Genomic DNA, 15,503 nt, shown 5'->3' on the forward strand with positions numbered 1-15,503 from the left:
ATTTATTTTACCCCAACTTTACACAATTTTTCAGACATTATTATTTGCCGATTAACTTTTACATAACTAATTTGTAAAGTAGATTTAAAAAAAATGAATTGCATTTCTAAATTAAAGAGTTCACTCTAATAAAAATGCTAAAAAATATTTTTAGCATTTTTGTTTGTGTACCTCATGATAGAGATGAATGATTATTTCCAAATCAACTTTTCATTTTAAAACTTTAAGTTCGTCAAAATATTCAATTTTTATCCCCATTAAAAAAAATAAATTACTTTAATTTTTTCAAAATTATTTGTATACTGTCGTTTTTAGTAAGAGAGTTTTTCACCACACTGGGTCAATTTGATGAATTTCCAATTAATAAAAACTGTATTGAAAACGCTCTTTTCGTATGATTTAATTTGTCTTTAACAAGGATGACAACATCTATAAAACCGAAGCACTGAAACGGTGGGACAAACGGACATTAACATTTGTTTAGTGTCTGAACTGAATAATCAGAATATAAAAGTATAAGAGTCAAAGCAAAATTATAAGTTAATTTGTTGAAAAACTGCTTGATACAGGATAATGTTTACGGACATACTTACATTTTTATGACTTGATTATAGAGTTGCTTCGCTTATAATATTGTTCTTTGTTGTCCCAGGAATCAATATACCAAAAATCAGATCAATCGTATGATTGGATCTCATAAAAAATTGTTTTTTAAAAAAGTAGAAAAATCAACATGTTTAAAATGGACATTCTGGTAATGATTATAGAGTTGCTACGCATTCTAAATCGTACCTAACTACTACAGGAATCACCATGCAAAGTTTGAAATCGATAGGACAATTTTAACATGCCTAAAATAACGAATAAAAGCTATCTATCTCGGACGGACCGATCCTAATTATAGGAAAGCATCGCTTTTAATAACCAATGTGATAGATAATCTATCAAAGTAAAATTTATTTTACAAAGACAAAGCATGTTTCAATAAGTCCTATTTAACCTTTAAGAAAGAAAATCCTATCTTGGTTTATCTTTAATACATTTAAGCTACTAAGGGCATAACTTTGTAGGGATCTTCAAGGATGAAACAATAAAAGATAATTTTAAAATAATTATTAGATTTTTGTGTAGATAAAAAATGCTTTGAAGTCACGAATGATAAATAAATTTGCGTACTTAATAATAATGTTTTGTTTATTTAGGCTGTATCATCAATTGCTAAGAATCTTCCTGGCTTCCCTATTTTGGCTACAGGTAAACTATTTATAGATTATTGTGCAGTTGGGTTGCTTTAAAAATCAAGACTCGCCAGCAGTGCATTAAATTCAAATTTAAAATTAAGAGCTGTTTGAGGGCTAAGACAATAAACGAAATATTCGTATACATCCTCTTTAGTAATTGAAATTATGGTAAAATGCTAGATTCAACCAACAAATTAAAATTCAAATTTTTTGATCAAACGAATAAGATTTAACGATGTTATGAACCTTCGGGTAACAGTGTGCTTTACAGTCAATTGTCCCCATTCTTCCAGATTTTTACTCCTGAATGATAAAAGAAGAAGAATTATTAGAATATTGTTTAGTTAAAGGCATAAATAACATAATGTTTAATTATATTATTCAATAGTATTATTAAAACAATTTTCTTATTAGTAATTATTTTTAAAAAAAAATTTTGTATGACTACAGTGCTTATTAGTGCAATATATATTAAAGTATGATATTCAAATGCTTGTAGAATATAGTGAAAAATACAAATGTTTTTTTATCCTCAAAATTTATAAAAATAACATCTGTGGCTTAGGATCTTGGTAACTGCTTGACTGAATGAACCTACTTATAGGTCCAGTGAACTATATATCACCTTAAATTTTTTAACTTAAAAAAAAATTGAAAGTGAAGGGTCGATATCAATCCCCCCCACCCCACTCTATTTCCCTAAATAAATTATTTGACCCATTTAATAGCTAAATCTTATCAACAGACAAATAAATTAATTTTTTTATTAAGTATCAAAACAAAGATCTTATAACGATTTTACTAAATCGGCCACTTCATTATACCTAACAAATTCTATACATATAAGTATTATATACTAATAGAATTACGTAGTGTTTACTATTTTCCTCATCGAACTTTGTGCTCTAAGTATGGGTTTCTTTCAATGATAATAAAACATTTATGTCCAATTAGGTAAAAATCTCGTCGGTTTTTATATTATTTCAAATATTTATAATTGGTAATGTTTATGACTTTTATGCAGTTATTTTTTTTAAAAATATACCAAGCTTGATTGAATTGAAGAAAGAAGAATGATGATAATGAGGGTCGTGCACAGAATAATTGTATTAAGTATAGATTTATAACCTAGACAACTACCTTGATCCAGTAATGGGGACCTTTTTTCGTCTGCAAGTAAATTGCGTTCTGCTCTTTTGTAGCGACTTGGGTCTGTTAATATTTGCGACGCTTTTGGCTGATATTCAAAGACCCGACTGAAAGTCGGCATAGGGTCCACGGAATGGGGACATAAAGTTAGGTGACCCCTTCCCCCTTTATTGGTTTACTTTAATGTGCACAGAAATTTGCCATATGAATATGGGATGTGTTGGGATTAAACATCATTATAAACGGATATAAAACTGAGCTAAAATTATTTGTTTAAGGTGGTATTGACAGCGCTGATGTGACCATGCAGTTCCTTCTAGCTGGTGCCTCTGTCATGCAGGTTTCTATATTTTCATATAATAATTCCTTCTAGCTGGTGCCTTTGTCATCCAGGTATCTATATTTTCATATAATAATTCATTCTAGCTGGTGCCTCTGTTATGCAGGTATCCATATTTTCATAGAATAATTCCTTCTAGCCACGGTACCTCTTTCATGCAGGTATCTATATTTTCATAGAATAATTCCTTTTCTGTCTGGGGGCTCTGTCATTCAGGTATCTATATTTTCATAAAATAATTCCTTCTAGCTGGTGCCTCTGTCATGCAGGTATCAATGTTTTCAAATAAATATTTCTTCTAGCTGGTGCCTCTGTCATGCAGGTATCTATATTTTTTTACAATAAATTCTTCTAGCTGGTGCCTCTGTCATGCAGGTATCTATATTTTCTTAAAATAATTTCTTCTAGCTGGTTCCTCTGTCATGCAGGTATCTATATTTTTATACAATAAATCCTTCTAGCTGGTTCCTCTGTCATGCAGGTATCTATATTTTCACATAATAATTCCTTCTAGCTGGTTCCTCTGTTGCAGGTTTCTATATTTTCATACAATAATTTCTTCTAGCTGGTGCTTCTGTCATGCAGGTATCTATATTTTGATAAAATGATTTCTTCCAGCTGATGCCTCTGTCATGCAGGTATCAATGTTTTCATATAATAATTCCTTCTAGCTGGTGCCTCTGTCATGCAGGTATCTATATTTTTAAACAATGATACATTCTAACTGGTGCCTCTGTCATGCAGGTATCTATATTTTCATAAAATAATTCCTTCTAGCTGGTGCTTCTGTCATGCAGGTATCTATATTTTCATAAAATAATTCCTTCTAGCTGGTATCTCTGTCATGCATGTATCTATATTTTTAAACAATGATACATTCTAACTGGTGCCTCTGTCATGCAGGTATCTATATTTTCATAAAATAATTCCTTCTAGCTGGTGCTTCTGTCATGCAGGTATCTATATTTTCATAAAATAATTCCTTCAAGCTGGTATCTCTGTCATGCAGGTATCTATATTTTCATAAAATAATTCCTTCTAGCTAGTGCCTCTGTCATGCAGGTATCTATATTTTCATAAAATAATTCCTTCTAGCTGGAATCTCTGTCATGCAGGTATCTTTATTTCATATAATAATTCCTTCTAGCTGGTGCTTCTGTCATGTAGGTATCTATATTTCATATAATAATTCCTTCTAGCTGGTGCTTCTGTCATGTAGGTATCTATATTTTCATAAAATAATTCCTTCTAGCTGGAATCTCTGTCATGCAGGTATCTTTATTTCATATAATAATTCCTTCTAGCTGGAATCTCTGTCATGCAGGTATCTTTATTTCATATAATAATTCCTTCTAGCTGGTGCTTCTGTCATGTAGGTATATATATTTCATATAATAATTCCTTCTAGCTGGTGCTTCTGTCATGTAGGTATCTATATTTTCATAAAATAATTCCTTCCAGCTGGTACCTCTTTCATGCAGGTATCTATATTTTCATACAAAAGTTCTTTATAAAATTATAAATTTGTTATATTATGATTGTTACTTATCTTTATATATATCTGTGCAATATTTTAAATATAGATTGTCCTCTATATGTATTATTAAGCCTAAATTATAGCCTATCCCTTATTATTTTTCATAATTCATAATTTATATCTTTTAGGTATCTTCAGCTATTCAGAATCAGGACTTCACTGTCATTGATGATTATATCACAGGTAAAGATACAAGCGTTGCAGATATACATTATAAGAAACAGACGGACAAGGCAGGGAAGGATAAGATTGTCAGAGCAAGTTAACAAGTTCAATCAAATTAACTTTAACTTTCTTGTAACTAGCCTGAGCCTAGGGATCGACTATTTATTTGATTGTTAAGAAGGAAATTTGACCTATAATTATTAAAATAAAAAAAAAACGATTTAAATTGAATAAAATTGTACTTATTTTTTAAATCAATGACGTTTTAACAATATCAAAATAAATTACTGTTACTTTAACATTTAATTAGATTATTTTTATTTGATTTATTTTTAACATTTTGTAAACAAAGGTATTAAATAAATCAACTTGGAACTTTAATTATCATTTCACAAACTCAATTGTTTTGTTGAGTCGAAATCTTTTTTTATTGTTACTAATGTTAAGTTTTATTTTCTGCATGAAAAAAGTGCTTTCCATCTAAGTGTCTAACGAGCACTGATAACCCTGTCACCTTATTTTAAAATTTATTAAAAGAAACAAACGAAAAATGTCCTCCCCTCCCTTTTTTCAATTTATTTCAAAATAAGGGGGTTGGGTTCTTTGCTTGCGCATTATTAAGTTAAATTCTAGAGAAATAATGAAGAAACGAACAAATTTTACAGGAGTTAATTAACTGGCTTCACTGAAATAAAAAAACTTATCAATTAGGATTGAAAGCTCTGCTATACCTGAGCCAAGTGGAGGGCTTGGAGGAATGGGATGGACAGTCACCCCCAACAGCCAGAACTCAGAAAGGTATATAATATTTTATTATTTTTAATTTAAAAACAGAACAATCTATATGCTTACCAAATATGGGGAAGGGGGGAGTGGAAGGAGCTTAGTGTTGGGATTTATAAGGCTATTTATTCTGACATATATTCAGATTTTAATACTATAATTAATGTTGAAGCGTTTGTATATTAAACCCCTCTTGAACATGACTTCTTTAACTTGCCACCACCCTTGCTGTTTTAGAAGAACGTAGACCCATAACGAGGTGTAGAGAGGGGATGTAGTCCTAAGGGGTTGTAAACAACCCCCTTAATTTTACCAGGGCAATAGATGCACACCCCCTCTGCACGCCATTCCTTTGTATACAACTATAGGAGAATGGTAATGTTAATTCACTGGCATTATATTTTATAATGGAGATGTCTCTTATAAAAGTATGAGGTGTTTTATTATTCTTTTTTTACTATTTATATTACTAAACGTTTTAAAAATATAATGACTTAAATTTTCTTCATTCTTACTGTAATAAAATTTGCATAATTATGCATTGGGTATTCAAAATAAAACAATAAATAAGAAGCTTTTTATAAATTCAGATTCTCTTTAATTATCGCTATTGATTCTTAAAAATGGTCTTTCAAGTTTAATTATAAAATTTAAAAAAACTGAAATGAGTAAAATCATAAAATTTTCACTGCCTTTTAAAGGTTAGTTAAAATCCCCATCTAGAAAGATTAGCCTCAACATTATCGGGTATTTTCAATGCAGGATTTTTTCTTTGTGTTTTTCAAAGTTTTTTTTTAACAGTTTTACTATTTTTGGCTTTGGAACCAAATCACGACGGTCAGTCGGATAATTGGTTTATCGGAAATGTCCTACTTTTGTAAAGTAGCTGTGCTATTAAAAATTATTTGATTATTAAGAATTTGTTCTAACAATACATTTAATCTTTTAACACCATTGAAAACATTTCATTGGAACTGGTGTTTTGTTTTAAAATATCTTTAATTTTATCATCCCAAAGAAAATTATTGATGTTTTGTCAGGTAGTTACTTCTGATTAGGTTACCCTGAGCGAAAAGTAATTCCCATTTTATAATGAAAATGCATGGGTTTCTGTTGTTTATGGAATTTTAGGGGATTTTGGACAAAGTAGCTTCAGGACAAAGTAGCTTCTGAACAAAGTAGCGTCCTAAGGAAAGTAGCCTTCATTGTTAATAAAGGTCATGGCCGCAGCCATAGGCGTCCAAGGGGGGAGGGGGGGGGGGGGTAAAGGGGTGATTACCCCCCACCTCCAAAATTTTTGATTTTCAATTTTTACCCCCCCCCCCCGGCCCCCAAATAAAAAAATTCCTCTATGAAATAAAGATTACCCCCCACCCTAATAAAAAAGCTTGGACGCCCCTGGCCGCAGCGCTAGGCCCCCTCTGGCCTGCCTAGCCACCTACCTACCCTAACCTAAAATTTGTAAAAACAATATTTAAAATCTACCAATCACTTTTTGTAAAATCCACGAAATTCTAAACCACCTATGTATTAACAGATGAGGATATTTTTCTTAAACAAATGTTCTGAGGCTAACATAGGTTAGGTTAGGTTAGGTTATAGGCTAGGGTTTCGAGCGCCCCGGGGCTAGGCAGGCCAGGGGGCCGAGTAAATGTCCTGAAGCTACTTTGTCCTAAAGCTACTTTGTCCTGAAGCTACTTTGTCCGAAGCTACTTTGTCCAAGATCCATTTTCGGTACTATTTATTAATGACTTCATCCGTTATCTTTTGAAGGTTTTCTAGTGTTATCGTCGTTTATAACGGTAAATAACGCTGCTATGGATTCCAAGTAATTAATATAACCAAACTTAAAGTAATAAACAAACAAACGAAAAACTATCCTCCCCCCTTATTTTCCTTTTATTTCAAGGGAGTGGGGGATTATTATCAATTGCGTGACAAGGCAATTTAAGAAAAAACACCCAAAATAGTGTAGGGCCGCTACTATTCTTTTAATGAAACTTTCATTTTCTACATCCAGCTACATAGGAGAAAAATATTTTAAGTTGCAACGATGTTATCGAATAAAATAATGTCTTATCTCTATGATGTTCATACAATTTGATATTTTCCAGTTGTCGATAGTATTCCATGATTTATTAAACCAATTTAGGATTAGTTTTGATTTTATATTTCTGATAATTTAAAAATTTAATTTGATTTCCTCTTATTTCCAGAATTTGATTTTAATTGGTTGAGTCGTTATTTATTTTTAATTAAATTGTTGATGTAGGAGAATGACAACATCCATAACTAGTTAATCAATGTACCAAAAATTACAAATCAAGGATGTAAATATATACTTTGGGATTTAAAGAGCAGATGTTCAGTTATCATAAATCAAAGATGAATTTATTGGAGAAAAATCCCAAAACCCCTTACATGTGTTTTCGATTATCTTTATGTTTATATTTTGGTGGCATGAATGACAGACCGACGGACCAAGTAGATTATATACTAGATGCTCTGCTTATTGGTATGGCAATCTTTGCCAAAAAATAGCGCAGTCTATTTTGAAAAGCACATTTCTTCCGTAGTTGTTATGGAGTGATTGAGGGATAGGCAAAGTGTATTGTATAGTGGCTTCGCTAACAAAAATTTAATCATAATGTCTCAAAAAAAATCATTGTTATTTTCAGGAAAGCCAGTTGTGTCTGTGCAGGATATTATTGGAAAGAGCCTCCCTAACTTTGGACACTTTGCTAAGGTAAAATATATCAGGGGAAATAAATACGGTTCTAAAGGATTGAGATAATGGCCGACTAAATGATTTACATCCCCAATATGATAATGAATAAAATGACATTTAGAAAAAAATATATGTTATTAAATCATTCCTTCTATTAAACTTTACGGGTCCAACTTACCACTATTTCTTTTTAACCTAAGAAGTATTGGACTAATTAAGAGTGTTATGTGGGAATACCTTGGTCATTAAACAGGCTCAATAAAAATTCACATTTATGACTTCCAAAAAGTTTCCTCTCTTTTTTTCTATTGCTTGGACCTGACTGGTAATTATGAAAAATATTATGATACAATTTATGAGAGTATTTTCATTGTTGGATAGCTAAACTCATATTTTTACAGACAAAGGTCGCGCTGTAAAATTTTGTTCTAAATTTTCTCTACATAATTTCTTCGGGAAGCAAAAAATATACAGTACAAACACACACATATATATCCATAATACCCCGTCCCGTTTTAGAAAAATTTTGATAAAATTTTGGCCCCCAGCCATAATATGGTTGATTTTTGCAAAATAATTTTTGGTAAAAATCGTTAAAATTGAGATGGAACAAAAGCTTTAAAACCCGTAGATTTTCACAAAATTTCAATTCTAGTGTGTCAATATAATCCTAAATACCGGATATCCAAAATTATAAATCAGCCAGATATCCGTAACCGTCCAATCCGGCCCATCCCTATTATTTATGTATGAAATTTGGCAATTTTTACTTTGGAAAATTACTTGCTGCACCTTTGTCCCTCATATGTTATAATTGAGATGGCCCCCATTTTTTTGGGTAAATTTCAGGTTTATATCGACACACTAGAATTGAAATTTTGTAAAATCTTTAAAATTGAGATGGTACAAGAGCTTTAAAAACAGGTCTTTTTCGCAAATTTCAAAAACTTTGCAGTGCTTGTACTATCGCAATTTTTGCATACAGAAAACATATTTTGCATGGGTCATTATTTTGCATAAATCAACCATATTATGGCTGGGGGCCGAAATTAAAAAAAAAAATTCTAAAACGGGACGGGCTTATCCATAAATATCTTGTAATATATTTCAATTTGCAAAGTGGAAAGTATGACATCACATCAGGGCAAAAAGATTTAAGCAAAATCCCTTATTTATATATTTGACACAATTCTCTCCCCTCTTATCGGCCCCACTGCGAAATATAATAACATGGGGGGTTTTTGGAGTTTTTCTATCTATTTTATTCCCTCAAAAGATGGAATTTGTTTCCAGTATGGCTTCGAGACCGCTTCATATCCGCTGAATTAGAATTGGTTTTTATCATGCATTTTCTACATTTTTCTACAAATAATTAAAATCTGAAACTAATTACAGTTTTTTTCGTCCCTCAGGGATAACAAAACTGGAATCAATATGATAATGTTGTCTTTTACTATTCGCGGAAAGCTGTCTATTATACGTTGCTTTAAATAACTGTAATATGATTCCAGATTTTTAATTGTGTAATTGATAAGAGCTTATGTATTTATTTTTTCTTTCTTGCAAAATAAAGGATTTTGCTTATGATTTTCGTTCTGCAAAAATTAAACATTTATATTATACTTTTCCTTCATATCTTTTATTTATTTTTCTCACATTTCTTAATTAGCTTTCTATATTTTCTTTTTTGTGTGTTGGTGTGGGTGATGGGGGGGGGGGGGTAGTTATTTCTGGTTGTTTGAAATACTAAAAAATATTACGTGACTTATAAAAAATATAAAAAAAACACACACTAAAGGGTAAGGGTTGATTTAGGGATATGGAAAGGGGAAAAGTAAGCTCTTTGTTCTCTTTTCTGATAGTTAAATCCAAAAAGCTTCTACTTTGATTGTCCTTGTTTATTTATCTTTTACTTTTGCATTACTGCTTTGATTTTAGTTTCAGTGGCTAATTTTTTTCTATGGGCGATTTCTCTTGGAAGGTTTGTGGTACCCTTCCCCAAAAATGGTTAAAAAACCTTCTGCAGACCTATGCAAAGCTACTTTATAACGGACAACCATATCGGTTCAGTGGTTAGCAAAATACTTTGGTACAAACTGACAGTCACATATACATCCTGGTACTTAATATAAATATACTGTTTTCAAACACGTGTTTTTTGCTTTATAAGTACATGCTTGTTCAAATTTCAAAGTTATTTTTACTCAACCATGGGGACAGGGGTAGATCTTCATATAAATTTATTTGTTTGAATTATTTAACCCCATTAAATGGAGTGTTTTTTTCATAAAAAGTGTTTTATTACAAGGAAATGTTGGGTTGTTGCTCTAAAAGTTACTAGCAAGCACAGAAACCCACTTAAAAAAAATAAAATGAAAATAAGGGGTAGGTTTATTTTTGTTGTGTTTTACCTTCCGTCATGTTTAGAATAGGCCCGTAGTGTTTTGGAACGGCGCAAGGGTAAAGCCTGAAACGCCCTTCCCCCTTACCACCAATGTATTTAAAAAATAAGGGGTATGGTTCTGTGCTCGCTAAGCACTCAGAGGGAAATAACTAAATGTTGTCAAGTATTGATATACAAAATTTAAAACAATTATTAAATTTTCATGAACAAATTGTTGAATATTTGTACCTGTTAATTGTCCCTTGGCAAAACCTTTTCAAATTATCTTTTTTTTCAAAGAAACCATGTGTTCGTCTTCAAGCCATACATTGCGAAATATTTTACTCAACCTTAACAAAACAACTAGAAAATTGCATGTTTAAAATTACTACTGGTGACATATAAGTTAAACTATTAAAATAAAAACATCCATGAAAATTTTTCATTTTAGTGTTTTACTTTTTTGTGTTTGGCTGTCAAATTAGATCATGCTCTAAAGAAAGGCATGCCTATGCATAAGTTGCTTGTTTTAGTTGATTCTTTGAAATGTGATTAAAAAGTTAGAACCTCACGTTTTGAGCAAGCTTTTCAAAACAGAAGCAAACATACACACACTTCCATACACACAACTACATACCAGTACGCACACACAAACACACACACACACTTCCATACACTGAACTACATACCAGTACGCACACACAAACACACACACACACTTCCATACACAGAACTACATACCAGTACGCACACAAACACACACACACTCAAGTTTTAATATTGTTTTCGAACTTGCATTCATACAATAAAGGTACTAAGAAAGAGAGGGAAAGTCTGATTGAGCCAATAGGAGAATCGCATCGGTACATACATTTAATTTCATTGGTTGAAATTTTGTACACATCTTGTCACGAATGCATGTTTTTTTTCATTTCATACATAGTTAAAAGTCAGCTGTAAACAGTATATTTTCTTAGTAGAAAGCTTTGCGGAATCAGAATTAATTCCCCAAAAATTTCGTTTAAATTTGAAAGCTTCGAAACGAGGTGGATTCTTAAAAAACAAGTTAGGCTGGCTACTCGCTGGTGAGGCAAAATTATTTTTGTGAAAAATCCTTCAAAATCGTATAAAAAAATTTACAAAAATTAAATAAAATATTAAAGGGTTATTAACATATGATTTTGTTTAATTTTTGTAGATTTTTAATGTGCTTTTGGATGATTTTTCACAACAATAATTTTGCCTCACTATCGAGTAGCGAGTCTATAATTTTTTAAGAATCCACATCAGCTTGAGTCGAAAGTAAACAATACTTTTGTCTGCTAGAAATGTTCCTTCTTAGATTTGACGAAAAAGGGGTTCAGAATATGCTTCTATTCTTCTATTTCTATTATTCATACTACCACAGATTTTAGAATAACAATATTTAGAACGTTTTCTTATTCGTGAAAAATTGTTCATAAGATATGACTTTTCAGTGTGTCTTAGAACCGGTCCTAAACCAGCTTATATTAACCGTTTTCGAAGCCATACTAGAAAAGAAACTATGCCTTTAAAGTTTTGCGGCTAGTCGACTACCTAGCCACATTAAAGCTATTTACTTTAGATACTTTAAAATTAAGACATTGTGATATATTTTGATTTTAACAAAAGTTTTCAATTGATATATTCACTTTCATTTAATCAAGCAATATTAGTTTGGGCACATTTAAAATAAAACAAAAAAACATGTTTTGAAATATAACTTTTTAATTGCAGGAGAAGGCTGAGCTGATTGCTGAGGTGAAAAAGTCTGCGAGTCTTCAGGAACAAAATCTGCCACAACAAAACAGACCAGCTAACAAGCTCAAGTCTCTTCCACCTAAGGTTAGTCAGTTTATAAAAAGTCATTTCCATGCTTTTAATAATAATGAAGGTTCTTTTTATAAGTATACATAAAACATATACAAAAAGAAGTAAAATGTAAGAAAAATATTCTCTTCTCTTAATAGAGAACAACTTTCTGTTTTTCTATGTAGTTCACAATTATTGGGGGAAAATTAATTTATCCTTATATTGCTTATCGCTGTATCCTATGATCAAGTACTGAGAATCTAAACAATTAGGATTAATATTTTTCATTGTTTTTGTTTATAATGGCGTGATTGTTAGAAAATTAATAAATGAGAGTATCTGATACTCTATTAAACTTAATTGATATCAAATATAATTTTACAAAAGAATTTTTGTTATAATGTTGGTAGGAATGGGATATCCTTATTAAAGCATAATTGAAATATAATATACAATCTCTCTCTCATAAAAATATCTTTTTTTTTTATGTAAGGTTTATATCATTTATTTAAAATACAATAAAACAACCTAATTAAAATCTATTTAATCAATTATATGTTTTCTTAGGAATCATCAGATTTATTTTGAAATTATGATTTCCAAAAACAGATTTTTTGGGCTTTCTCGTTTACACAACCTTTCGATTTTTGCACCTCTCTTAAACCAGGATTGAAGGGGGTATAAGGGTGTGTGTTTCATATAACAGAATGGGTGTATTTCTGAAGAGTGAATACTCTTCCATAGATGTCCAACCCCACACTCCAAAGTCAAAAAGAGTTTCTTTATAGGTAATTTAACACCCACCTTCTGTAAGCATCTGATCTTATTAGATTTTCATCTTTTTTAGCTAAGTTAATTAAAATTTCCATTTGTTTTATCCAAAAGGTTTCAAGAAAACTAATCTTGTTTGATAAAAGTTTTTAAAGAAGATCAAGTTATATAAAAATATCTTAATTGATATGCAATGAAGTCAAATGGAATTCAAGAATGACTATTTTATAGAAATATGTACTGTATATTTTTAAAGAGTTGTATATAACAAAAGGACAATTTTGCCAATTTGTAGAGCAGTCAACAAGCTGATAATTTTATAATCTAAGAAATAATATATGGCAATATTGAAATGATAAAGCAAATCTGATTCAATGATAAAGATAACACTAAATAACTAAGGATCTTTGAGTTACTGTCGGACAGAAGTACAGACAGATCACAGAGTAGCTGTTACCAACATCAATAAACAATTAGAAGTTTTCTATATAACTTTCATAGTAACTACGCTCTTCAATATAAATGATGGAAATTCGTCAAATTTGTGCTGAATGTGCATATCCATATTCAATGTCATGGCTAGAAAGGTAATGTCAAAAAGATCAATTAAAATTTTATATCAATCATCTCAATTTTGGAGCTGTGTAAATTTTAACAAAGGACCTTGTTTTTTAAAAATCCCATGAGAAAAACATCAGTGGACGATATATCTCAATCTTTATGATATAATCTATATTTCTTTGTTTATAATATTAATTATATAATATAATTTCTTAATTTAGGTTGCTGAAGTCATTGGCAGAGCTTTGGATAAGGTAAGATTTTTGTAAAGATTTATTAATGGTGTGTATTTAAGTAGGGAGGGAGGGTACTCTGGAATGTAGGGGTGCATCCACAGGTGGATGATAGATTTTAAATTATTTACCCCCTAATCAATTCATTTATTTCATTCTTTAAAAAATAGGTTAAAGGTAGATGCTGTTATTGCTATTTATGATTCACTTAAATCGAGAGAAAATTATGTGATTTTCGTTGTTTTGACTTAACCAAGGCGTTTGAAAATTTTATTTGTCTTAGATTGGAACATACAGCGATTTGGATAACAGGGAACATGTGGTGGCTCTTATTGATCCTGAGATGTGTATCAACTGCGGTAAGCATTTAGTTTTCGTGAAAACTTTTACACTTAACTTATCCAGTATTATCCTTCTATAAAGATCTCACTAACCGCTAAATCAATTTGCTTATTCTTCACAGTGGAGCTTCATATAGGTCTAGGGGAAGTTTATTACTACATAATCCTTATATTCTAATATATTGATTTATTTATGCTAAATTTATTAAAAAGGAAGAATTTGAAGATTTAATATGAAACCTTTAGACATCCAAGAAAAAAAACTGACCATTAAATAACTTAGAAACTTATGTAGAACAATTGCTATGCAATGTTTTTAGCAAAGCATCCCTAATCAAGTCTTAAATTGTAAGTTTGTCCGTATTAAGCAATATTATTTATTTTAAATTTTACAATATTATTGTTTAATCTTTTAGAATTGTAACATTTGTTACTTTTTATTAGTCATTGAGCGTATGTCTGTATGTTTTATTTAACTTCGTTTTTCTGAATGTTGTCATATATTATATGTATATATGAAATATCTTGTTGAGAGTTCAAGTTTTCATAATTTTTTGCTTTGAAATTTGTTTCTGCTGCATTGCATTTTATGTGAGGAGGAATACAAAAGACTCAATTTTATATTGTATTCAGGGATCTTCAAATTCATTTATAGATGGAGTCTATCGAGCATTGGTCCCCCCACCCCCCTTAACTTTTGAAATTTATGAAAAGTGGAGTAGCTTTTCTTTCTTTGGCCTATTTAATATATTCTAAACCAAAGGTAATAATCAAAGTAACGAATAACTACCCCAATGCCCATATTTTTAACTTATCAAATAAGAGGGTGAGATTTTGTGCTCGACAATTAATTTTGAGTGAAACTACAACTATAACTATAACTATGACTATAACTTGATTGTCTAATCAAAGATTTAAATAAAGTTTGCCATCAACCTGTAAAATCTTAATTTACTAATAAACTGATTTAGATATAATACCAGCCACAAACTTTTACTTAAAACTAAATCATTTTTGACTCTGCAAGTTTCATTGTTTGGTTTAAATGTTAGGTTTATACTAAATCTTCCCACTTTCTAGGGCATTAACCAAAAAGTTTTCACTTATTTTACTTTTTCTTATTACCCTGATATATGTGTAACAAGGCCAAAGTGATAAAAAGCTGTAGGGTTATTGTTTGTAAAATATGATGTGAGAATTTGTATACATATGTATATATGGCTATTGTGTTTTCTTTGTTGGTTATGCAAGGTTAAGGTTAAAATGAAATTTTCAATTTTGTACTTTATAAAGATTAAAATCAAGAAGGGGTAAACTTATAAAGAATTTTTCATTTGAAATATGGCTCTACGTTATAGGTAATTTATGTTTGTTTGACTATACTAAATCTTTTGTTAAAATGCAAGTGGTAATATTCAATATTGACGAAAATGTTACT

General features: G+C 30.6%; 1 protein-coding gene across 3 annotated transcripts in view; it reads left to right on the top strand.

Moving 5' to 3' along the window:
• su(r) (dihydropyrimidine dehydrogenase su(r)) overlaps positions 1-15,503 on the top strand; it is a 107,851-nt gene that overhangs the window by 76,190 nt on the left and 16,158 nt on the right. For all 3 annotated transcript variants that reach the window (XM_080172367.1, XM_080172366.1, XM_080172365.1), the window contains exons 33-40: positions 1,203-1,254; positions 2,669-2,730; positions 4,396-4,450; positions 5,144-5,230; positions 7,894-7,961; positions 12,085-12,192; positions 13,713-13,745; positions 14,008-14,083. In XM_080172367.1, coding sequence (XP_080028493.1) covers positions 1,203-1,254; positions 2,669-2,730; positions 4,396-4,450; positions 5,144-5,230; positions 7,894-7,961; positions 12,085-12,192; positions 13,713-13,745; positions 14,008-14,083 — 541 coding nt within the window. The remainder of the gene's footprint in view (positions 1-1,202; positions 1,255-2,668; positions 2,731-4,395; positions 4,451-5,143; positions 5,231-7,893; positions 7,962-12,084; positions 12,193-13,712; positions 13,746-14,007; positions 14,084-15,503) is intronic.

Source organism: Acartia tonsa, chromosome 9 (assembly GCF_053477335.1).
Source record: "Acartia tonsa isolate MP-2025a chromosome 9, ASM5347733v1, whole genome shotgun sequence".
Lineage (NCBI taxonomy): Eukaryota > Metazoa > Arthropoda > Copepoda > Calanoida > Acartiidae > Acartia > Acartia tonsa.